The sequence below is a fragment of the Grus americana genome, chromosome Z (assembly GCF_028858705.1).
Source record: "Grus americana isolate bGruAme1 chromosome Z, bGruAme1.mat, whole genome shotgun sequence".
Lineage (NCBI taxonomy): Eukaryota > Metazoa > Chordata > Aves > Gruiformes > Gruidae > Grus > Grus americana.
This window is the reverse complement of record NC_072891.1, coordinates 81,222,773-81,248,388: the sequence shown is the minus strand read 5'-3', so window position 1 is coordinate 81,248,388 and position 25,616 is coordinate 81,222,773. Positions and strand designations below refer to the sequence as shown.

At 38.6% G+C, this 25,616-nt stretch overlaps 1 protein-coding gene across 3 annotated transcripts in view; it reads left to right on the top strand.

Moving 5' to 3' along the window:
- EDIL3 (EGF like repeats and discoidin domains 3) overlaps positions 1-25,616 on the top strand; it is a 274,546-nt gene that overhangs the window by 212,385 nt on the left and 36,545 nt on the right. For all 3 annotated transcript variants that reach the window (XM_054810468.1, XM_054810467.1, XM_054810466.1), the window contains 2 exons: positions 841-985; positions 6,956-7,140. In XM_054810468.1, coding sequence (XP_054666443.1) covers positions 841-985; positions 6,956-7,140 — 330 coding nt within the window. The remainder of the gene's footprint in view (positions 1-840; positions 986-6,955; positions 7,141-25,616) is intronic.

The window sequence follows — 25,616 nt, the reverse complement described above, 5'->3', positions numbered from 1 at the left end:
TTTCATTTTAATTAGTTTACCAGTAATTACTCATTACTCTGTTTTCAATTTAGTTTTATTACATTGGCAGATTAGTGTTAACCCTTAAAAGCATAGAACCCATTCATCAATGCTAATCTCTGTACTGCACAAACAGTATCAGCCAGTGGGAAGTATGTGTTTACGGTTTATAGTTACCACTTATTTTTTATAGACTTGCGCACACAAAGCAGCAAAAATCTCTTTACTCTGTAAGTTAAGATAGAACTAAGGCGCTTGCAGCATTAGTCATAGTTTCTCTATTAGGAAATTAAAATATTGTGTGAAGAGGTATATAATGAAGGGAGAAAACAAAGTACAATCATATCTGGTTAGAGTGAGGAGTGAATAGAAAAGAACGCTTGTAGGTTTAATTCAGCTCCCCCTACGATCAATGAGAGGGTTACGGTGCACTTCAGTGGGAGTTGGATCAGGTTTTTGAAGTAGAGGGGAAAAAATAAATGTCAATCAGCATAAATAATTGCAGGCTAAATTGAATTGGGACTATTCAATACACTAATTAGAAAAGAAGACATAATTTAGTTGCATTAATAGCTTCAGTTTCTAGGAGTGACAAGATAGAGGCCCTGATTCAGTGCAGGTGGCAAACGTGCCAGTGCAAGCCAATGGCAGTATGTTTTGCTTAAAAAATTGTGTGTTGGGCACTAGAAATGATAAAACAGCCTCTCTTTGGGGAAAGCTTGCAGAGAAATGCGCAGGGACGGTCAGCAGAACAGCACGGCTATTTTTGAGGTATGAAAATCAACTAAACCTCCAGTAATCCTCCTGGCACATTTTTATGAGTATATCATTTTATCACAGGTGTTTCGTGGAAACGTGGACAACATCACCCCATACGCTAACTACTTCACCCCTCCAATTAAGGCGCAGTACATACGGCTGTATCCTCAGGTTTGCAGAAGACACTGCACACTGAGAATGGAACTTATTGGCTGCGAACTGTCAGGTGAGTTTTCTGCAGTCACCGCATCTCAGAAGTCAACCATCAAGCAGCGCATTCTTGTGCCCAAGTTGTAAAGCGTGTGCAGTTTATTCCTGGTGAAATGCAGTTGGCAGGGCTGAGTTTATCCAGATAGTTACTTACCTCTTTTTATGTAAATTATATAAGCATAACACTTACCTAAATGATGTAAGTGACATAGTTGCTTACAGTAGGGCAGTAATACCAGTAGAGTAGCGTGGTAGCAACCTAATTACACTTTGTAAGTCTTTCTGTGCACATTGGCCTCCAATTACGCACGACCTAGAAAAGGTCATTTATCGCAGTTTTAATAAGTATCAACAGCTATCAGGAGCTGTTAATATTACACAGTAAGCAGACCATGAGACAGAGAGTCTCTAACTCACAGTTACACTTAGCACAGCCTAAACTAAGCACTGAATATGATTTCTGAGTGCCAAAGCTGTTTGTGCAGTGCTGTACGGCAGAGTCACGGCAAAAGCAGGCATCAAAGCTGATTTGAATAATTTCTCCTGGCTGCTGGATGACTACGCCAACGTGCTGTGTGACATCCTCAGAGGTACAAGGGTGCTTCAGCTGCCGTCAAGGACCACTCAAAGTTGTCCTGGTTTTCAGCTGGGGTAGAGTTAATATTCACAAGAAGTTGGGAGGGGACACAGCCAGGACAGCTGACCCAAACTAGTGAAAGGGATATTCCACACCATATGACGTCATGCTCAGTATATAAAGGGGAGCTGGCCAGGCGGGAGGGTTTGCTGCTCAGGGCCAGGCTGGGCATTGGGCTCTGGGCAGTGAGCAAACTGCATTGTGTATCACCCACTTTGTATATTCTGTTATTAGTATTGTTCTTGTTATTTTCCTCTTCCTTTGCTGTCCTAGTAAACTGTCCTTATCCCAACGCACCACTTTTACCTTTTTCTTCCAATTCTCCTCCCCATCCCAGCACAGGGAGGAGTGAGCAAGCAGCTGGGCAGTACTTAGTTGCTGCCTGGGACTAAAACACAGCAAAAGTGCAGTAAGATATATTTTGCTGGTCTGCTTTAGCCAAGATTTCAGTTTAAATTTGTTTTGTGGATTTTTAGCAGAAGCAGGGATTGTGTCTCGTAGCAAAAAGTAAGTGAACAAGTGAAGCCAATATAAACCTTCTTAAGGTTTGTAGTAGCAGAAGTTATAGCTCATAAATGTAAAGCCTGACCTCTAGCAACTCTCTGCAAGAACCATGTTCCCTTACAAATTCAGTAAAGCATGTAAATTTTTTATCTTTTTCAAGACCTCAACCTTTTACCAGTGGGAGCGCTCCACTGAATTCATTTAAGAATGATTTTTATGTGGCTGCCTGCTTACTGTACAAACAATAGTCATCCAGTTCACGAATGATATATCAAAACAGCTGGAGTTAAATAATTCTCAGTCCTCTAGTGGCATCAAAACCAGATTCAGAAATGAAAAGTTAACGCATTAATCTCACTGTAGCCCTTTTCCAATATAGATAGGTTTGAGAGTAAATAGAAAATTCTGTCTAGCTGCTTTAGTCTATTAGATTTTTTTTTTATGTCTTCCATTTCTGGAACCACAATTTAGAGTAAGTCCTTGCCAGAATGACCAGGAATTGTTTTGCTCAAAGAACTGTGAAAGCCACTGAAGTGAATTCATTTCAGTGGTCTCCTAACAGTTTCAAGGTCATCATTTCTTAGAACTGCAGGCAGCCAAGGCTCAGCAGAATAATTTTAGTCTTACTAAAAGAAAAGTACAATTACACATAACAGCAGACTAATTCACTCTAATTCCAGGTGGTCTATCTTAGGCTGAAAGACACTTTGTTTCTCTAACAAGTCCTAGTGCTAGAGAAGAGAGTCACTACTGAAGGGAAGGAGACTGTCTCACAGCACCAGATCATCACAAAAACTGATTATTTCTTAGGACAAATTTCAGCAAAATGTTCGATATAATCTGCTCTAGGCTCATAAATAGCTTTACTTACCAGGACCCATGGTCAGATCTTACTGAAAACCATGATCAATGGTTCTGGAGTTGGCCATCAATAAATTAGGCATTAATTTTCATGGCCTTGTGCCTTCCTGCCTTACTTGTGCTTTGCACATCTCTGTGGTGTAAATTCCCTTCTCTTCATAGTGTATTGATGTGGGTGAAGAAACAGCTCACAGTTACTGTTTATTAGAATGCCTTTATTCATTAAGCTGTTCTTAATAAAGCTGTTGTTTTTAAAAACCGGTAACTTCTCACAACATAATCGCTTACTCATGCAATTCACTCACACACTCAAACATCTGCATATAGCAGGCTCTGCCTTCTTGCATGCTGTTCATGTCATACATTGTTGATGCTCATGTATGTTGGTAGCTGTGTAACAATTCAGCAAATTCTTGGTGTTCTGAGTTTGTCAGTTCTTGCAGAGGGATGCAGGTCCCCACAATTTAACCACCCTTGTGAGACTTATAGCATCTTCGGATCATGCAATTTTCCTCTTTTTGGCATGTTCTCTGGTAACTGTTTCTCTATCCTAACAGTACCTATAAGTACCATTCACACAAAAAGTCACACGCAAGGGGAATTTATAACATCTGCATTTAATACTAGATTCCCCTGCCCTTGTTCGTCTTCATCATTATCTAATCTGGAAAGGAATACTATGTTCATATTAGGAAGAATCTCTGGGTTTTCAGAGAAGAAAAATATCACAGTATTAATCAAAACAAAGTCACCTTTGCCCTCAAATAATTGACCTATGCTGCTTTTGCCCATACTGCATGAATCCTGGCCCAAGACAAGGGGGATGTAGACCTTTGCATGCAAATCCATTTGTGGTTTTTCACCCACTGCACTGGATATTTAATATTTCCTTTGATAGTTTGAGCTTTCGCGAAAGAAGAGGTGGATGAGTGGCATGGTACAGGGTGCAGACCGAAGAGTAAAATATTATGCCCTCAGAAGGGTCAACAGAAAACAACCTTTGGATTTTTTCAATTTTCAGATACTAAACCACACTCATCATCATCATTTCACTGCTCCTGTTTCACTGAGCTAGATCAAAAAAGAAGTAACTGCAAACTTACACCTAGATAGGTTTAAACATCACAGTTTACAAACATCATCATTTATCACAGATGGTGATATCCAAAACATCTCAAACATTTTGACCAAAGATGCTCCACTGAGCATAGCCATAAGTATGTCTACATCAACTCTCACTAACTGTAGCAGATGATTGTAAAAATGGGAAGGAAGATTGAATCCTTTTGCAGGGACTTTGCAAAGCAAATTTAAAGAAGATACAGTGCAGTGAAGAGGAGATGTCCCAGGGAGTCATGACCATTATTATAAATACACTTCTATGAGTGTATGACTATCTACAAACACAAAGTTCTGTACCAGTTTGACGACTCTGTCCTTTGCAATCTAGGTTATAGCTCGCCTATCAAAATAAATAGTTATCTTCTGTCATTGTAGCAGGGTGCTATAGGAGCTGGGAAACAACTGGGTCTGCTGTTGCTCTCTGTGACACAGCACTAAGACATTGTTCTGCTACCCATGTACATCATGTTCATCTCTTCTGGTTCTCATTATTCTTCTCACTTTCTTCTGTTACCTTGAAAAACTGTTTTCCTCCTCCCTTTGGGGCAGTGGAGAAGGAAGGCGACTGTAAAATCCCATTAATGCATGCACACATGCACAGACACACAAGCAGACACATCTGTTGTTTCATAAATCAATAATAATACTCAGAAGAGATAGAAATATTTTTGATGGATTGGATTAGCACAGAAAAACAGTTTTGACAACCCATGTGTTTGTGTCAGGAACCTCCTTCAGATTCCCCAGATGAAACATTCCTGCTGACAGCCCTTGTGATCCTGGAGCAATACTTCAGAATTGAATAATAAGCAAAGTCCTTCTCTAAAGCAACAGATGAGTCTCTGTCATCTCCGCCATCAATTGCTCCCTCCTACTCCAAGGAAAATTGTTTTGTGGTTGTTTTGAACTAGATAGTTCATTCTAGAGACAAGGCTGTGCAATTTCCATTTGTGCACTGAGAATCAGTTCTGAAAGTTTGGGCTTTTTTCAAAAATTAACTCTGTTTTCTGTTTGTTTTTTTAATTGAATATGAAACATGGCAGTATTTCAAATTTTAAAGGCAGTTGTTACTACATGAAAAAGCATATTATTGTTATTATCCATCTCTGGTAATATGCTTTTGCTCCTGCTATTAGACCCCCAACAAAGGCCCTGATCTTACCTTCCTGATTTGAATCCCTAATAATTCCACTTAATTCTGTGTATTAAACCTACAGGAGAAACAGAAAGTAGAATCTGACCAAGAGGTCTTTGCTAATAATATCAAAGAAACTGAAAAAGAATCAGGTCTTTAAATCTGGGTAAACATACTGTGGAGGAAATGAACTTTTAAGAAAAAGAGAACCAGCTTTGATCTCCAGCTCAAATAAAGTGAAAAACCAAATAAAAACTTTGAAGATGTTTTAAGCGGTCACACTGTGCTCCGGCTCTGTCAAGAGACACCAGCTGAGTAAGGTCAGGGTCCCAGCAGGAAAGCCTTCACAACTTGTATTTGTGCTTTAAGAAACACAGCTGGTCACTCAGCAAATGATTACCTGATAGGAACCAGATCAGAGATGTGGGATGTGTGTGTGTCAGGTGGAAAATCTCTGTCCTCCTAATGATACATAAACTCAGGGTTCTGTGTATTCATGGTGATGGTGCATTCCTTGAAAAACCAGGTATGTTAGATCCTGGGCACAGTTAGAATATGTTAAAATATTATTTGCCATCTAAATGCGTTAAGTCAGATACTGAACTAAGTAGGATCACCTCATTTGTGGAGTTAAAACTTTGGGACAGCTGCACGTATGCAGGTTTTTGACAGCTGGGACAGGAAGAAAATGAAAAATCTGCTTGTGTTTTATGTTTCCATCTCCATTTTTCACCTTTTCCTCAAACAACCATCAAGCATTACTCCACCCAGCCATACATCCACCTTCCCTGACCTCTTAGCAGCCTTCTTGCTCTCAGCCACTTGACTTGCCTCTCTTTTCCTTATTTATTTTAGTCTTTAAATCAGGCAGCTCATCTGCCTCCCTTGACTTCCAGTACTGTTTTTACAGTGCTCCTATCGAGGGGCATCTCCACTGTTGGCTTGTGTCTGCCCTCTTCTGGGTCCCACTGTACAATAGCAAGGCAGAAGAACACAGAGCCACTTTTTTTTTTTTTTTTTTTTTTCCTCGTGGACACCCAACAGAGAAAGGAGAATCCCAGGATCTGTCTTTTGCTACAATCAAAATAACCCAGTGATGTGGGACGTGCACCTGGCTTAAACAAATAAGCCACTAACTCTCAGTTTCTCCTAAGCGATTATCTCCTACTATTCTCCCTCCTTCACAGTTGTTTTTCTGTAGTCTTCCACTCCGTCAGTGGGTGTTGGGGCTTCCTAAGGTTTTGGCTCGATGTCAAGTAATTCAAAAGTGTAGAAGAGTTCAGTGCTTGTTAACATTTTACTTCAGCAGTAGCTTTAAGAAAAAATAATGTTTCCTTAGTAGGCAAACACATGGTTGATGTGACATGGCATAAAAGCGTGATAAAATCAAACTGAATAGGGGAAACAATAGCAAGCTGCTGGACAGAAAAAATAAAACTTAGATAAGAAGAGATGAAAGTAATTTTTCTGTTTGTTTGCCTTCGTAAATTTATGCTAGGATAAAATACATTGAATTCTCTATCTTGTTTTTGATTCTTCCAAGGTAATGTTAAAATAAAGTGCCTTGAATTGGCTGTTTTTCATTGTTTGCTTGCAAGTTTCTCCAACAATAGTCTTGATTAAAGCCTTTTCTTTCAGAATTGCTAGTTGTCTTTTCCATAACGGAAAACCTAAACCACTTACAGAGATAAGTAGGTGGTGCCACAGATCTTATTTTCCTGTTCCAGGTTGCTCTGAACCCTTAGGGATGAAATCAGGACACATCCAGGACTACCAGATTTCTGCCTCCAGTGTTTTCAATACCCTCAACATGGATATGTTCTCTTGGGAGGCCAGGAAAGCCCGGCTGGACAGACAAGGAAAAGTTAATGCCTGGACCTCTGGCTACAATGACCAGTCACAGTGGTTGCAGGTAAAGTTCCACATACATTTTCCCAAATGTTTATGTGTTTCTTTGTGTTTCAGGTATGGGGATGGTTGGCTGGTTTAGGTTTTTATTCATATTCTTCAGTTTCTGAGTGTAACCATCCTAACTCTGCCACATATAGACGGTGAAGCTCTGAAAGCCCACACAGATCTTCATGTCTTTGGTACCTCAATTACAGAAAAACCTTCTGAGGGAAACCTTCACCTCTACTACCCAAACTTTACGAGTTGCCCAGCAGCCATGAATTTTCCTTTGTTAATGGACACAAATAGTAACTGCAGATCTGTTTCACTGGCATCTGCTCTTTTTTTGAGTGAGGTGATTTCCACCCCACCCCCTGCTTCTGTCCTTCCAAAGCTCCCTGGAAAAACAGCTTTATGCATGTTAGGAAATCTGGCCGATAGAAATTATCTTTGTCTAATCAAGACTACTCATAATTACCTTCTGACATCGCTCTGAAGCTAGCAAGACTGATTCAGCACATGAATTCATTATAAAGTTGTGCACAGGGGTTGTTTACAGCCTGGGGGTGATTTATACAAGTAAGTAGTAGGCTAATGTGAAAGATTGGAATAAATCACTGGTATGGAAGTCTATTTGACCAGTTGCTGACACATTTACATTTTCTGAACTGTTGAAAATAGCAGTGTTTTGAGTCATCTGCCAGTTTGCAGTGCAGTTCTCAGTGGGAAGCCTCAATAGCACTAGACGTGGCTACTAACCCCCAGCAATCTTTTCACATATAAATTATGACATATTATCTTGTTTACCTACAGTTGCTCAGCAATTTAGCAATATGATTACTATCTTTTTTCCCAAGTTTACGCACGTACTGAAAGGGAGGAGCAGTTGCCTTGTCTATTTAACTTTTGAATAACTGAGGATCCCTTGATTTGATGAAAGTTTTTTAGAGCAGCTTGTTGAAACAGCAGTTAGTAACTTCTAGAGAGGAGGAAGATTTTATTGCTGTTTTTTTACAGTGGAGACGCAGATTAAAATGTTTCTCCACATGAGAGACAGGCAGTTCTATCATATTTAGCCCCATCAGTGATACCAAGAAACCAAGGGTGTGCAGAGACTGCACAGAAATATCCTGTGGAGTCTTCTTCCTCCTGTAAGTGGATTTTTAGTTAACTACAGATGGCGAGAGGCTGCAGAGTTAATTCTTGTATTCTAAAATTTTCCATTCTGTTCTAAATCTTGCTATACTTGAACCTACCTGAACCTGCAAATGGATTCTGACCACTTGCACAGTCTCTGCAAGTCCTTGAAGTATCATCAGGCATACTATTTCTCATCAGGTCAAAAGAAAGTTGTGAAGAAATACTCGTCTTTTATTTCATTTGTCATATGGCTATGATAAGAGTTCAGTAACTTCACAGGAATATGACCAATTTACCCTTTCCTGAAAGTCATTATACTAACTATATTTTTCTAAAGAGTATGACAACATTTCTGGTTTGAAAATAAAACAGGTGGCATTAAAACCACTTGTTTTCTCAGTGCTTAGAATGGTCATTAACTTCTACTGTAGGTTGATTTATTTGAATTCAGTCCACAAGTAGAGATGGGCTCACATGCTTCAAGTCTAGGTAATGATTCTGTAAGAAAGACATGCCTGTCATTTAAATTCATCCATTCATTGTTGTTCTCTTTGCTGTTTTTTTTTTTAAATGTACAGTATTGTATTGGAACCTTTTAACACACTGACTGCAATTTTATCATCATGCTGCTTTCATAGAGTTTCGTCAAAACACATTTGTAAGAAAAACAGTGTGAAAACAAACTTATCTATATGCCCTGTGCCCTCAGCAATTACATATTACAAGGAATGATCCCAATAGCAATTCCGCGGTATCCTAAAATGGGCTTAAAGTAAGACATAGATTTCTGGATTTTGCTAAAGTAGCCAGCCTACCAATATGAAATTTCACAGTGTTAGCTTTCCATGCCTTTTGAATTTTCTCCACATGCCTTATTTGGTTTATCTTTTATAATTTTCAATAGAAAGCCTATAAGATGTGGTAAAAGCCTACTGAATGCCGTTAAAAATTATTAGTGTAGTATGTGGTATGTGGATGACTTTAACAGATCTGTTCTGACTTATATTGGAGCATATATGCCCAAATGCCATTGCTATCAACTGTGCCTCTGTTTAAAAGCTTGTGTGCTGACACATATCTCAGAGCACCTGCTGTGATAATGGTTGCTAAGAAGTGATGTTTGCATCATGTATATAAATGCTACTTGCTACTTATGGGCAGTTTACAGCACTTTTGGATGAACCCTGGAGGTGAGTTCTTCTCCGTCATGAGCTGGAGTTGTTTTACTCAGTTTTCTCTCAAAAAGGAAAATGCTGAAACTTCTGTGTATTTTAAAATACTGCCATTAACAAGTATGGTCTTTGTTTTCAAGTGTTCTGGATTGCTACATCCATAATTTAGGTCCAGAGGGCAGGAATATGAAGTACTATGTGGCTCTGCACACACACTGTGCGTTTTTAGGTTCAAGAAGAATACTCACCTTATTGGCGCTGCCATTGTTGAAAATCTGTTGTGATCTGGATTCTACTCACTCACAAACTTCAGGTTCCCCACACAACACTCCTTTACACCAACCACCATCATCACTAGTAGTGGAAGAAAGTATTTTTGTGATGTGGGGGAAAAGTTAATGAGATTAGATGACCAAAATAATTCTTTCCCAGCTCATAATCTAGGTCTGAATTTCCCTATGTGCTTGCTCAAGGGCACTCTTCCCATTCCTTTAAAGATGATGCTACAGAAGCCATGTCAGTTACCTGACCTGATTTACAGCACAGGAGCTTGGTAACCTGCCTCTTCAGTGTCTGTGTACTCATTAGAGTTGAAATCTATGCAGCTTGGTGATACAGAACAGCATACCTGTTCAGGTTTGGTACCAAATCTAATGCAAATAATCAGTTCAAGCAACTTCCTCTGCTCCTGAATACTTTTCTTTAGGGATTTCCTTCCTTTTGAAGACATCTCTGTGAAATTATCTGAATAATAGTAAAATTAAAGATTGGGGGCAGGTAAGGAAGTGATATTAAAAAAATTAAAATGGTTCACTTCCTATAATTATGGATAAACTTAGTATAAACTAAGCAAGGTAGAGCATTTAAGGTTAATTATTGAGGAAAGAAAGAAAAGCCTAAATTTCACTTTTCTTCAAGGCAGTCCCTTTCCCTCCTTACTTTGATTTGGTTATTAGCATCATTTGCTACCTTGAACCAGCTGTCCTGGTTTCGGCAGGGATAGAGTTAATTTTCTTTCTGGCGGCTGGTTAGTGCTGCATTTTGGATTTAGGATAAGAATAATGTTGATAACATGCTGATGTGTTTAGTTGTTGCAAGCAGTCAAGGACTTTTCAGCTTCTCATCCTGCCCTGCCAACGAGGAGGTGGGAAGTGCCCAGGAAGCTGGGAGGGGACACAGCCAGGACAGCTGACCCAAACTGACCAAAGGGATATTCCATACCACATGATGTCATGCTCCGTATATAACTGGGGGCTGGCTGAGAGGTGGTGTGGTTCGGGGGCTAGCTGAGCATTGGCTCCATGTGGTGAGCAATTGTACTGTGCATCAGTTGTTTTGCACGTTGTTGCTATTATTATCATTATTATTACCATCATCATTATTATAATTATTCTCTTCCTTTTCTGCCCTAAACTGTCTTTATCTCAACCCACGAGTTTTGGGGTTTTTTCCATCTTCAATTCTCTCCCCGATCCCACTGGGAGCAGAGCGGGGGGACTGAACAGCTGTGTGGTTGTTGTAGCTGCCAGATGGGTTAGACCATGACACCAGCTCACAGGCTTTTCTGAGGATCTCTTGCTGAACTACCATGACCAGGCTGCTCTCCCAGTTTGGGGAGTGCTTCTGCACCTCCTGGACACAGCCCAGGACTGTCATTCCAGTCGGTCACCCCACTTCCCATTTCTTCAGTTATTTGGCATTAAAGGAAGTGTTAAAGTACTTCCCGCCTTAGGCCTGGAATGAGGCACTGAGGCTATAAACATTATTTAAAATGATTCCTACTGATCTTTCAGATGCTTGGTGACTGCTGCTGTAAACAGGTTTTCAGCATTCTGTATCTCATTTTCCTAGCTGAGACTATCATTCAAAAGAATTAACATTTTCCTCAAAATCCATTCCCACTCTACTATGAATTTTCTGCAGTTATAAATTATGAAATCTGGACAGAGGCTTAAACTCTCTTTTCCCTATTTACTGTTAGTTAAGTTTTGGTGTTTTAAAATATTTCCTTGTTTCTGCTAGATCGGCAGATGCCATATCCGTCACTGTATCGATTTCCCACTCTCTCTCACTGCCCAATAAGGACAGCAAGACCTTGTACTTTAATGCCTTTGCTCGTTTGTCCTTTGCCTGGTGCTTCAGCACGTAATTTCTCTGATGCTGTTCCTCTGATCTGCCATCCTCTGCAATATTCCTTGGAGCTGAGGCACCTCGGTTTGTTTGGTGTTCCCAAACAGCTGGACCTTTCTTCTCCCCCACAACATTCTCCTTTGCATAAATTGTTTTGTACGTTATCCTAGTTCTAACTTTCTAATTATACACAGGTATTGGTAGTATTTTATCTTCAAACCGGTGATATGCTGGGTTTTTTGAAGGCCCATATCTCTACAGAGCACAGCTGGATGAAAAGGATGCCCGTCTTGAAAGCCTGCTGAGGTTCCTTTTATATCTCCATATTATCTTCAGGTCACCAGCAGCACTGCAGTACCTTTACGTTTCTAGTTGTACTTAAAGCTTTGAAACTGTTTACTTGCTGCAGAAATGACTTTCATCTGGTTGCTTAGGTTGTATTTTGCTGCAGCTTGATGTGCATGAGTGATAAACGTGATCCAGTTAATTGACACTTTTTTTATATAGTCACCATTGAGCTCCAATGATTTAAAGAAAATCATCCCTCTCCTAAATAGTAGAGTGTAGCAACAAGCAATGTCTTATTGTAATGTTGCTGTTGCTGATTGTATGTGATGGAATCAGCTAAGCACTATTAGGGAAAAACAGTTGCTGAAAAAGGTAGCAAATTGTTTCAAGATTGACAAAGTAACTCATTTTTAAAATGTGGTGATCACCAGTAGTTTAATACATTTGGGTTAGGTATTTTCCTCCCAACCTAATCTCCAGTATTAGACAATATTACTGAGATTTTTCATCGACACTGTTAGAAAACAATTGTCTCAGTGCTGCGATTGTCTTATTCTTTCAGTTTAATACATGATCATCTTTTTTACATCGCAAAGTCTCTTATTTGAAAACAAAGGCAAAATTGTATTCCAAATATTTATTCACTTTTTGTTATATATACGCAAAACTATGTTTATCTACAAGGTGTCATGCCGTTGATAGGATCTACTTACCTTCATTGTCTAGCATTTATTTACAGCATTTAAGCTTCTAAGTGATCAAATGAAAGAGTTGTTATTTAAAGGCTAAACCAGACCCAGCTTCAACTCAGTTTTTCTTATAGAGTACTCTTACAGAAAATAGATTTTGTGCTATGTTTCTCCAGTATTTACAAAATTTGACAGTGGTGCGTGTTGTGCTTTGCGCCACCAACACAAGTCATCTGAAATTGTCTAAAAACTAAGATAAAAGAGGATTAAGAGAAGACAGAGGGTCACCATGCCTTATGCTATGTCAGCTCCAGCAGCCTCATGCACAGCACAGCTAACATGAGCCTAGAGAGACAACCCAGACCTTTTTTTTTGCATTTCACCAAGTTAGTGGCTATATAACCTGATGGAAAGGGAGTAAACTACAGCAATTTTTAATGTTATGGATTCTATATATAAAATTTACATATGTAGCTTATAAATATCTTAAAATTCCTACTTCTAATTAGTTACTTAGGCTCCTTTTATAGTCAGTGGAAAGAGGACAGCATTATCAAGGAATAATTCATCCTGTTCTAAGTATCTTAAGTTTCCTGTTATGAATCACCCTGGAGATACACCTTTACTCTGTTAGCCACGGAGAGAGACAGACAATTAGCTTGAAGTAGAAGGTGAAATTTTGAACGATGAAAGGTAGGTGAGGTGAATCCTTCCCTTTTTCAATATGGGAAGAGAATACAATTTTTCATCTCATAGTGGTTAGCTGAACTTATTGTAATGCTGGTGTTCATTCTGTCACTAAAAAAAAAAAAGGAATGTTGTTTCCTGTCTCTCATGTGCTATTTGCTTCTCATCTATTATTGCGCCTGCCTCTTTCTCCCCTTTTTTGTTGTATTTACCTGTTTATTAATGAATTCTGTAGAGGCTTACTAGATAGGAAATCACTTTCCTAAATGCTGAAGACAACTCATAAGGAGAAAACTGTGTGGATTGTTTAATTATCTTCAGAATTGTGTTGTTAGCAAAGCAAGCATTAATACTAATACAAGTTAAAGTAGGCAAATAAGTGGTTTCTGTCTAGCCACCAGCTTAAATATTTTATTTTAACACCCACAGTCTGGAAAAAAAGAAAATGCTTAACAATGTCTTAATTAAATATGGACTCGAAAGACCCAAAATTGGGATAGGATAAAATGTTAGTTTAAGACCAATCCAGTAATTAACATAATAAGGAAATTATATGACTCCTAGAAGGCTTAGACTGCTAAGCAGTGTGTTGTTACTGGTCTTTGAAAGATATGGCATTCTATAGGAATTGTAAGGTTAACTAAACAAATTATAAAAAAAGGGCATGTATCTTTCGCTGCAGCTTCAATAAACCACAGCCATCACCAACAGATCGGGAAGGAATCAATGTCCTTTACATGTACAACAACGAAAGGTCTCTCTCATTCTTCAGATGCAAAGTTGGTACTGTTTTTTAATTGTAATTGTCACAAGCAGAAAAGTGAGTTCTTGGATTTCAGATGGCAAAAGAGAAATTTTACAGAGATCGATCTTTCTTTGTGCCATGCTTTTTATTGGAATACTGAAGGATATTTATGGTCAATATTGGTTATTCTATCTTTTCAATTCAGTCATCTTTTTCTTTTCTTGTGGTTCTTGGCAAGGTAGCTGTCATTTTCTGCTTGAAGGACTTAACTAGGACACTTAGCTTTAAGCATCTCCTAGGTCTTGAGCTTACCTTGATGAGGAGCTTCACAGAGTAATATTCTGTTCACACAGTCTGATAGTTCACAGGATGCAGCAACATAACAAGGAGGGTTGTGATTAAATTATTGAATTATATGAATCTTTCCTTTCCCATACTTTGCCAGAAATTTGCTATAGATAAATTTCCCTATAAAAAGCAGCCAGTGGTAGACACAAGGTACTAATGGACAAATAGTTCTAATCGATTTAGTCAAAGACAAAGCAGGTAAGGAGAGATAACCACTTCTAAATTGCCAAACAGGTCATTTCACTGACTTCTTCACTTGCCCATAAACCTTAGACTTAGGTTTGCATCTAGATGGTCACTTTTAGGATAATGTGTAGCTCGAGATAAATAGCAAGCTTTTTTTCCTTTCTTTCTTTTTTTCTTTTAACTCTGATCTCTCCATCATATGTTATCAATGCTTTTTTAATGCTACTAACAAACACATAGCTTTGAAAAATGTTAACAGGTATGCCCTGATTTCCTAGTTGGAGTTACTTACCAGCAAATATTTGATGGACGTTCCAGAGGTCACTCTCTAATCCAGTGTCCTGGTTTCAGCTGGGATAGAGTTAGTTTTCTTTCTGTTAGCTGGTATAGTGCTGTGGTTTGGATTTAGGATGAGAATACCGTTGATAGCACACTGATGTTTTTAGTTGTTGCTGGGTAGTTCTGGTGTCTACGCGAAGTCAAGGGCTTTTCAGCTTCTCACACCCTGCCAGGTGCACAAGAAGCTGGGAGACCACAGCCAGGACAGCTGATCCAGACTGGTCAAAGGGATATTCCATACCTTATAATGTCATGCTCCATATATAACTGGGGAAGTGAGCTGGGAGGTGGGATCGCTGCTCAGAAACAGACTGGGCATCAGGTTGTGGTTTTTTTCTCTTCTGCACATGATGATCAATTGCTTTTGTGCATCACTTGTGTTATTGTTATTACTGTTATCAATGTGATTACTATTATTATTCTCTTCCTTCATTATCCTATTAAACTGTCTTTATCTCAGCCCACGAGGGGTTTTTTTTTTCCATTCTCCTCCCCATCCCCTTGCAGGGGGGGAGGAGTGAGCAGGCGGCTGTGTGGCGCTCAGTTACCCGCTGGGGTTAAACCACAACACCCAGTTTTTTTCCCCCATTGAAATCATTTCAAGTTAAATGCATTATTCACATTAATAATGTTACTAAATTGTGCATTTCAGCATTGCCCTTCCTAAATTGTCTTTGACTTTGCAAAGCTTTCTTCTGCAATTCATTTTATGGAAATGTTTATAGGGGTAATTGAATTTAAGCCTTGAAATTAAATAAGGCAGCATAAAATCTTGGTTTATTTTGCCTTTTCAATGCTGTATTTAGACTGTATTTTATCATTTAGGTTTGATTTTACTCTGGCCAAATACAAGGAGATTATAAGAAAGAGAGGCAGAGTACAGGAGTTCTTTTTTGCAAGGTGTCCAGGAAATAGGCAACAGATAGATACAGCATGATTATTTCCTGGGATAAAACTTGTATGACAATACCTTCGTAAAAAGGTACAAAGGAAAGAGTCCGTCTGAACCGTAAACTAGTTATGGCTAAGATTTTAAAGGAGAAAAATGTTTCATTGCACAAAGTCCTAGTCTGTTCAGTGAATTATATTCCCTACTCTCTCTGTTAAGTCTTCAGTAAAAAATGAGGGGTTAACTCAGTGTTCCAGAGCTTATCTTTGAAACATAACAAATTCATCATCACTAACAAAAATTACTTGAGAAGTTTCCATAAACAGTTGAATCATGCCTCACTCTAAAGCATTGCAAGAGAGTACTGTCATTTCCCTTACTGACTTGTAGTTTTTGTCTGTGTATCACTCCCCTGCAGATGAAAGTTAAATTGAATAATGACCCGTTTCCTATTTACAATAGCAGGTTTTGATCTTGCTTTAAAAAATCTGTGAGTGTAAGCGAAAACTCCCTGGTTGTTTTGAATTTTGATGTACATAGGAGTTGACTCTCAAGTAGTTTTTGTTACTGTGTATTTACAGTGGAAATTTTGCTCTTACTTGATGCCAGTAGCAGCACCTTCTGAAAGTGGCACGCATTAAATTTTAATGGAAAGATGTTAGATTTTCATTGGTTTAAATTCCTGCCTGTATTACCTAGCTATCCTTTCCACCAATTTGAAATAATGCTCTGTCTCTATTTGTGAAACAAAACCATATTTTCCTTGCCCTCTCTTAAAATAACAAAATGGCTACACAACTGGCTAGATAGGAATACAGAAGGAAAGGATGCAAATGTGTTTCATGCCTTCTGCTTCCATGGCAGTGTTTCAAAATAGCATCCACTTTTACCTAATAAAACTGTTCATTGTTTTCATAACTACATCTGTATTAGTTTTAGATTCAAGCACAACTGGACACAGTTGTTTCCCCATAATACTTTCAATCTTGACAAGACAAAAGGATGACAAAGAAAAAAGATGATGGAGAGAAATGAAGCAACCTTGACAAGGTCAAATATCTTTAAGCAGCAAAAAGTACCTGATATAAAAACAGATGAGAGAATAGCCAGTGCAGGATGAAAGGAAAAGAATAGAGTGGAAATGGGTCTAGTTCTGTTTTCTGGTAGCTCAATGCTTTATTAACTGGACTGTGTTGTTTTTATTGGCCCTGCACGTTGTTCCCAAATGTTATTTCTTAACTAAGCAAGACACGTATATTTTCTTCAGGTATCTGTCAAGATCTTATGAGTAAAATATACAAAGATCTTGGAAAGCTATTCTTCACCGAATAGGTCTTTCAGTTTTGCATTTGTATGATTTTAGTCTTTATGCCACTTTAAAAACATGGTGAAGCTGTATTACATGATTCTGGTTGACTTCAGAACATGTTTGTTCAAAATCTGCTATTCATTTTCTTATTCTGCTCCCTACATAAAATAGATGGAAACAGATAGGTTCCTAGCTTGGCAAATGGTGAACAGAGATAGTATCTTTTTTGCCAAGTAAATAATGAAATTGAGACACAAGCACAAAGAAGTAGTGGTGGCAAAGGAACCTCAAATTAATCTATGTGAAAAGGCAACAAACTACATTGCAGCTCTCTTCAGAGGAGGGGGGCACATGCTTAACCAGGCTGACATTTGCCTAGCAGTAAGCAGAAAAATGAAACTAGTCCTATCTCAGCACATTAAAGCATCACCTAAAGTACGTATGCATATTTCTCTTGCTGTTTTTGAATCTTAGCTTATTCATTGGTTTCATCATGTATTTTTCCCTAATAACATCCCTAATAACATAATCATAGTTTAGTGTTGGTCTCAGCAGAATACTTAATATCTTGGCTTTTTTGATTTTGGTTTCCATGTTAACTCAGGTGTGTCTATATAGCAATGTATTGTGCAAGACCCTCTTTCCACTCTGCTTAATAACATTCATCCTGCTTGATCCTCAAGTAATGCAAGAGCAGTTTCCCTGTCAGAAAATATGACATAAGAGAAAAATCTTAGCAGAAGAGGTGAGAAAGAGAGAAGGAGAATTTAAAAGGGAAATCACAGTAGACACAAAAATACTGCGACTAAACATTTCTTCAATTATCTGGGTCTTGTTCAAGAGCACCTTGAGACTTGTAAGACAGAGTATCAGAAAAGGCTCTCGTCAGAATTTCCTCACTGATTTTGGGCTTGTGTCTGTGTGTACATCTACTCAGAGGAGCTGAGAATTACTCGACAGGCATAAAGATAGAAATAGAAGCAAATTTTCTCTGAACAGAGCCATGTTTTTTAATCTATAATTCATCTTTGACATCAGGACAGAGCTGAGACGATATCTGAGTTGACAGCGCTTGTGCTCACATTTGATAGTTTTCTCTAAAATAAGTCAGATAACAGGTTATTTTAAGGGAATGCATACTTTAAAAGTTAGTCCTTGGAATTACAAGAACTTCCTGCCTAATTAGGTCCTATACATAACCAAGTCTTAATTGCTTTTGTTGTTGGAGTGATCTCCTTAGAAGCTTCATGTTTAATTAACCACAAGATATATTAATCCTATTTCAACCAAGCCTTTCTTTGTTGTATAATTAAGCAGAAAAATATTTTCACAATTAGAAGTTAATTCTGTACATACCTAGTAAAAAGAAAACACCTCTGTAAAAAACACAGATCTGTTATTTCTAATGGCAAAAGTAAAAATATTCAGACCTATCTTAATGGGCCATCGTTGTTAAGAGGCAATGAGAAATGCAACACACCAATACAGTTTTCAGCTAAGAAGTATTAAGAAGAAAACTATCAGATTGTTTTTTAAAGGCCTTACCACAGATGGTTAATGATCTCCCTTTGGCAACATCAGAAATACTATGAAGGCATGATACAGTATTTATAAATATAGGAACAGACCCTCATTTTATATTCCTTTATCTGAATTTAATTTTATTGACTTTACCTTGGGATGTTCCTCCATTTGTCTTATTTATACTTCAATTGCATTGAACTCGAACATTGCCGCTATATAACAGATATACAAATACTGTGGATTCAGTTTTGTGTTTTCCTACATAATACTGAGCATCCTGAACTTTTAGAAATCTCAATAGCATGTTGGAGGAGTAGCTAAGACTTGCTTTTTTGGCAAAGTACCAGACAGCTTCAGCTGATGTTGTTTCATGGACCCAAAGAATAGAAGGAAGAGATTTTTAGAAGGTGGTTTCTTGACTCACTAGCTAACTCACATGTCAATATTGAGACTATAAAACTCAGTGACCAACTGAACTGGCAAAGTATAGATGTCTCCAAACTCAATAAGGGCCTCAGAGCACAGCAGTTGCATAGTTGAGAGTGGCACACAAGCCCATATAAGAAAGCCATATTGTCTTCAGTGTCTCTCCTTGAGCCTGTGAAGGATCTCCATCCACTTCAACAGGATCTCTGGAATTACCATGATTTTCTTCTACATATAAATATGTGTTGTGTGCTAATATATGTACAAGTAGGGTGAACCTTAGTCAAAGCATGTGGACATTACAACAACGATGGATCACATATTAGGAGAACGTGAGCCAAATCCAAATGAGCCTAGTGGGAGCGATAGCCTGACCATCAGTAGAGTGGTGCCCGGTGACTAGCAAACGAGTGATACATTCATTTTGCTCCTTAGACAAGCTTGCCTGTTTCTTGCCTACAGATCTGTCTCCACTGGGAGGACTTCTTTACTCACAATAAACCTCAGAGCTGCTTTAAAACAGCTGCCTGTTTAGTTAATAGTGGTTGACTGTTTTTCACAGCATCTGCCACCAAACAGTTTATTCTTTTCACTTCCCCCAAATGTGCATCGATATAAATTGCAGGACCATAGTAGGATTTGCTTTCTTTTCCAAAATACAACACAGGGTTTTTTTTTTTTATTTGAGAGGAGCTTAGAAATCTTGTTTTCCAAAGTTCACAGCAGTAATTCATAGTTCTAGAAAGTCTTTAGATATTAAAAATTAAATCTTTGTTTTATGAGAATTTAAGAGTTATTATCAGAGAGTTTTAACATAGTTCCCTTTATTTTCTTTATTCCCCATCCTACTGTATGTAATTTTGTGTGGCTAAGGCAATCTGACTCTATATAGATAAGAAAAAGAATTTTTTTTCTAATTCTTTGATAATTTTCTATTTAAAATATACATCGTAAATAAAACATAAGAGAATGAAGGAAGGGTCTTATGAAAATCTTGCATGTCTGAGTTACTTTGTAGCTCTGCAGATGCATATGGGGATGGGCAGTCTTTCTCCTTTCCCCCTATATTTTTTTAAATTTTCTGATTGCATTCCACTGTTTTGGTAAAAGGTCATAAAATGTTACCTGGTTTTAGTTCTAAAGAAATAACAATGACACCCACTAGCGAAACAAGAGAAGGTTGGTAGTGAAGGACCACAGTGTAGTATGGAATGGAATTCAAATGGAATAATAGCATTCTGGGAAAAAATGGAGCAATTGGAAATAAATGTTGCCATGTTGAGTAACATCTAATTCTCTGATTTTAAGAAGTCTGCTGTCATCTATTACGGAAGCTCACTCGGAAGGTGGAAATTGTGGCTGATCAATTTACATTGCAGTCCTCCCATTTTGCATGAGCCTTTCCATTTCATTTTGACTGAAACAAGAACTGAATTCTGGGAATTAGATTTTATTTCTTGCATTAAAAGATATAAGCAAGTTAAACTTTAATGCACAAGAAAATAAATGAAAACATTAAAATTAATTATTCAAATTTAATCTGTTCCTCAGTTTTACAGAGAACTGTGAATCTCAGATGAATATTACACTTCAGCCATTTAGGCAATGTGGTCTTTAAAACTGGAATAGAGACTCTTTATGAGAGGCTTTCTAGATAATTTGATCATCTGTCATTTTGCATTGTATCACCTCATTATTTCACAGATTAAAGGGAAATGCATAAAAAGAAGCCCAATGCCATAATTCTGCAAAGTCATTGTTTATAAAATACAGATCTCTTCACTGAACTGCACTTGATTTTAATTGTCATGTAGCAGGGATAACACAAAGGCAGGCAGTTCTGCTATTTTGTTATATTAGTTTATCACACCAACTTTAGGACCATATTGCCCACAAAAGACCGTAGGAGCTACTTGGGAGGATTTTTACAGCTCAGGAACTGCCATTAACTAACCTATTACAGTAATGTAATTTATTTATTTTTTTTTTACAGAAATGTTAATATCCAACATAAACAATGCCTATTTGAAGTAGAAGTAGAAGAAGCCAGCTCGTAGTATATGTTCAGATATGGTTGGCAGCAAGCTGATCTTCACTCTTTGAGTTAGATTTAAGAATCAATGCTGTGATGTCTCAAAAATAAGTATCAGAAGTCTGATCCAGAGTGTAGCAAAGTCAGTGTAAATGCTGGTGGTTTTTTTTCCTATATATTTTTTCCACGGTACATAGGATAGTGCTTGGGAATAAACAGTGTAATGCACTTCAACACCTAGTCCTACACCTCTACCTTACTAGAGCAATTGCTCCTGTAAGTGCAGGATTCATTGTCCGTACCATCTATAGGCTCAGTTGCCTAAAGTACTTAGACTTTTACCAATTTGGTTTTGGGTTGTGGGTTTTTTAAGGTTGAGCTGAATATTCTAAGTTCTCTTTATTTAACATAACAAAAAAAGTTGGAGGAGAGTATGAAGAAAGTGTATCAGGAATGGAATACGTACTATTTTTCACAATGTAAGAATTAAGTGGGGTCACATGAGATTAGCAGATGGCAGGTTTATACAAGTAAAAGGAAACATATCCACATTAAAAGCTAGCACTGAGCTTGCTATAGTAGTGGTAGTCCATACCACTAGCCACCTATAGACTATATGAACTGAGGATTTAGGAATTTGATGCTTTCTACACCCCCATTTCTTCTCTGTACTCCCCATAAGTGGGTAATTAGATACTGCCTATTGTGCCTGGATAAGGGAAGTATGTGTGACAAGAACTACAGGACATCAACCGTGTGAGTCAGGTTTTAGGAGGTGGTTTTACACAGTACATGATAGACCAGAGAAACTCTGACAAGTGATTTTGTGGCTGTGAGAAGTTGATTTGATTTCAAGCAGAGACTGGACAGGAACTCATCCAGTTCTTACTGGAAGAAACCCATTAGAAATTACTAAATAGACAAAACACATGATGCTCAGGAAATTCCCGTATCTGAAAATTAATGGAGACTGCAGGTGTATTAGGCAAACATATATGTGTATATTTTGCTTTTTGTATCTACTTTTGGAAGCCGAATACTGGGCCCTTGATTTGCACCAGTACAACTTGTCCTCCTTGTTCGGTCTTCTACAGAAACATTTACCATACAAGCGAAGGTTCTACAGTCAAGGAAAGGGAAAAATAAACTGAACAAGTAGGTTGGGAGAGTATAATGATATTTTATTAACATGGATTTGGGTTTGGTTTGGGTTTGGTTTTTTTTTTATTTTATTTTATTTTCAGATTTCTGTGTAATTCTATTGTTAGGAGAACTGCTTTCAAAAAATTCTTGTTTCATTTAGCTACAATAAGTGCTCAGTGCTTCAGGCCAAATACAGGGCACATGTTTCTATAGTCTAAGAATCAAAATAGTTTTCTCCACTGAGCTTGCATAATCTGACTCAGGAATAATGTCAAAAGACTAATTTATGGATGCTACTCTAATTTTATAGAACTTTCAGGTTTATTTCTGCAGAATCATATCCTGCAACTGTTGCTCCAGTTTACACTAGGACTTTTCCTCTTTTATAATCCTGTAAAAAGATGAGCATGATTCCTTACTGTGCACAGGTGCGTCTGTATTTTTCTTAAATCCATTTAACCAAATCCAAGCAAGTCGCTGGCATTCCATCTCTCTTAAAGGGAGGCAAAGAGCAATTACTGCTTTCCTGAGATACTTATCTGGGAGATACAGAACAATTGGGCTGGAGGAGGAGGGTCAATGTTTCTCTCCATTGACTCTCCATTAACTCTGCTGTATTGACCTGGCTATCTCGGGTTAGGAACCTACTTTTCAGAAAAAAAGAAGTTAGTGGAGATTAAGTCTACCGCTACTTGTCATTCAATATTTTTATTTTATATTATTTAATATAATTATCCAACTAATTTTATTTCAATATTATTAAAGTAATAACCTGAAATATATTCCTACACAATAATTTCATACCTAAGAATGGTATTGTGCTAGCATGGTGTTCCCTGAAATGAACACATGCCTTTTCCAGTTAGCCCTCAGGAAATGAAGAAAATCTTGGGGGGTTAGCAATCAGGGAAATCTGACTGTATGAGCAGATAATACGAAGTATTTGGAATTTGTTTTTAGCAGATTAGCTGGTTTCAGCCATAACACTGGACTGAAAAGCTCCCTAAGGCACTGTCAGGTGGACAAGGAGGACTGCATTAAAACTGGGTAAAAAGTACCTGAGGACTGCCAAGGGGCTTTCTTATATCTTATAAATCCTCTCTGTGTATGTCTTCCTCTTTCAATTTTTATATATTTCATCTCAAGCACTGTGCTGTATTTCACATTATATAGCTGAAATACCCTTACCATAGGATGAATTACCTACATAAGCAATTAAGCAAGTTGCTGTGGGAACAACACACTTTATGTTATTACGTAATTGTTTCCTTATCAATATCTCTAAACTCTTAAATTACCATTATGTGTGATAGTGTCAAGCTATCTTCACAATATTGTTTCTGTTATTAAGTAAAATTTCATAAAGCAATGGAAGAGCTATTGTGTAAATGGACAGAAAATGGTTTTTCACAGAAGAATTTTTCAGTGTTACAGATGGCCAAAAAAATTCTAAAGGTACTGACAGCAGCTTTGATTTGTATAAATGACAATATTTTTCAACCTGGGTAAATAAATGATTGGAGAATAGGCAAGATGCTGATAGTGAGCTATCTACAAAAAGCTTAATTTACTGCAACTTCCAAACATGTTTGTGGCACATTGATGAGTAAGTAATCAAGGCATAGAACATAATTAACTATGTGCTTTATAAATGTTAGCAGGGTGGGGGAGGGGGGCAGGGGGGAGGAAACAGAGATTTAAAATCTGATTACTCAATTCTGCATGACTTTCTTAGTATCAAAATAACTATTATTAAATGAATCTGCTTTAATAGATGTCATTCTCAGAACACAATATACAAATAAGGATGACATGCAGAATTTAGTGTTGGATTACAAATATCGTGAAGCATAGCTGAGTGAATTTAGAAGTGTGAGCACTGTAAGTTGTACTTAAGACTAACTTCATGAAACAAGAACTTCAATTTTTTTGTAAGAACTCATAGGAATCTCTTGCTCATACAGAAGCTGAAAGATTTTTCACTCTGCTGTGTTTCACTCTGAGTTGAAAGCACTTTGTATTAACTGAAGCTCACAGTAACAAAAATATGTGATTTAGGCTAAGATGTTATGAGGAAACAGTGAATGCTTGACACTCCATTGTAACAATATAAGCTGCTCATAAGCAATAGAGGAACATTATAGGGAGAAGAAGAGACAGTAGGAAATTGGCATGGAAATAAGAGCTTGTCGATCTGACAAATAACAAGCAAGTGTTTATGTATTGTCTGTTCTCGTCATCACCTGAAGGAGAAGGAATTGTTGCCTACAAGACATATTTTTTCCTAGATGTTTGGGTTTTTTCCCCTGGGATGGAGGGTTTAATTTCTACAATGGATCAATGGATATTGCATACAGGCTGCAAATTAATATTTGAAGACCTGTTTAGATACCTTACTGTATAATTTAATCTTTGAATCATATTTATTTTGTATATAATTGTTGTACAGGCTTCCAAATTAGTACATATTTGTGCAAATATACAGTTTTACAGATTTCAACAAATACAGATGTTCTGGGTTGACCCAGGCTGGAGGCCAGGTGCCCCCAAAGCCACTCTGTCACTGCCCTCCTCAGCTGGGCAGGGGGGAGAAAATATCAGGAGAGGCTGGTGGGTCGAGATAAGGGCAGGGAGAGATCCCTCACCAGTTACCGTCACGGGAAAAACAGACTCCGCTCAGGAAAAATTCATCTCATTTATGACCAAGCAAATCGGAGCAGAGCAATGAGAAATACAGCCAAAGCTTAAACCCCGTCCCCCCAGCCCTCCCTCCTGCCCGGCCCAACTTCACTCCCCATTTCTCTCCCTCCTCCCCCACAGTGGCACAGGGGGACGGGAAATGGGGGTTGGGGCCAGCTCCTCACACGCTGGCTCTGCCGCTCCTTCCTCCCTCAGGGAGGAGGCTCACACTCCTCACACTCGGCCCCTGCTCCAGCCTGGGGGCCCTCCCACAGGAGACAGTCCTCCACCACCTTCTCCAGCGGGAGTCCTTCCCACGGGCTGCAGTTCTTCACCAACTGCTCCAGCGTGGGTCCCTCCCACGGGGTGCAGTCCTTCAGGAACAGACTGCTCCAGCGTGGGTCCCCCATAGGGTCACAAGTCCTGCCAGCAAACCTGCTCCGCCGTGGGCTCCTCTCTCCACGGGGCCACAGGGCCTGCCAGGAGCCTGCTCCAGTGTGGGCTTCCCACGGGGTCACAGCCTCCTTCAGGTGCCTCCACCTGCTCCGGCCTGGGGTCCTCCATGGGCTGCAGGGGAATCTCTGCTCCACCATGGACCTCCTTGGGCTGCAGGAGGACAGCCTGCCTCACCATGGTCTTCTCCAGGGGCTGCAGGGGAATCTCTGCTCCGGCGCCTGGAGCACCTCCTCCCCTCCTTCTGCACTGACCTTGGTGTTTGCAGGGTTGTTCCTCTCACATCTTCTCACTCCTCTCGGTCACTGCAATTGCTCCT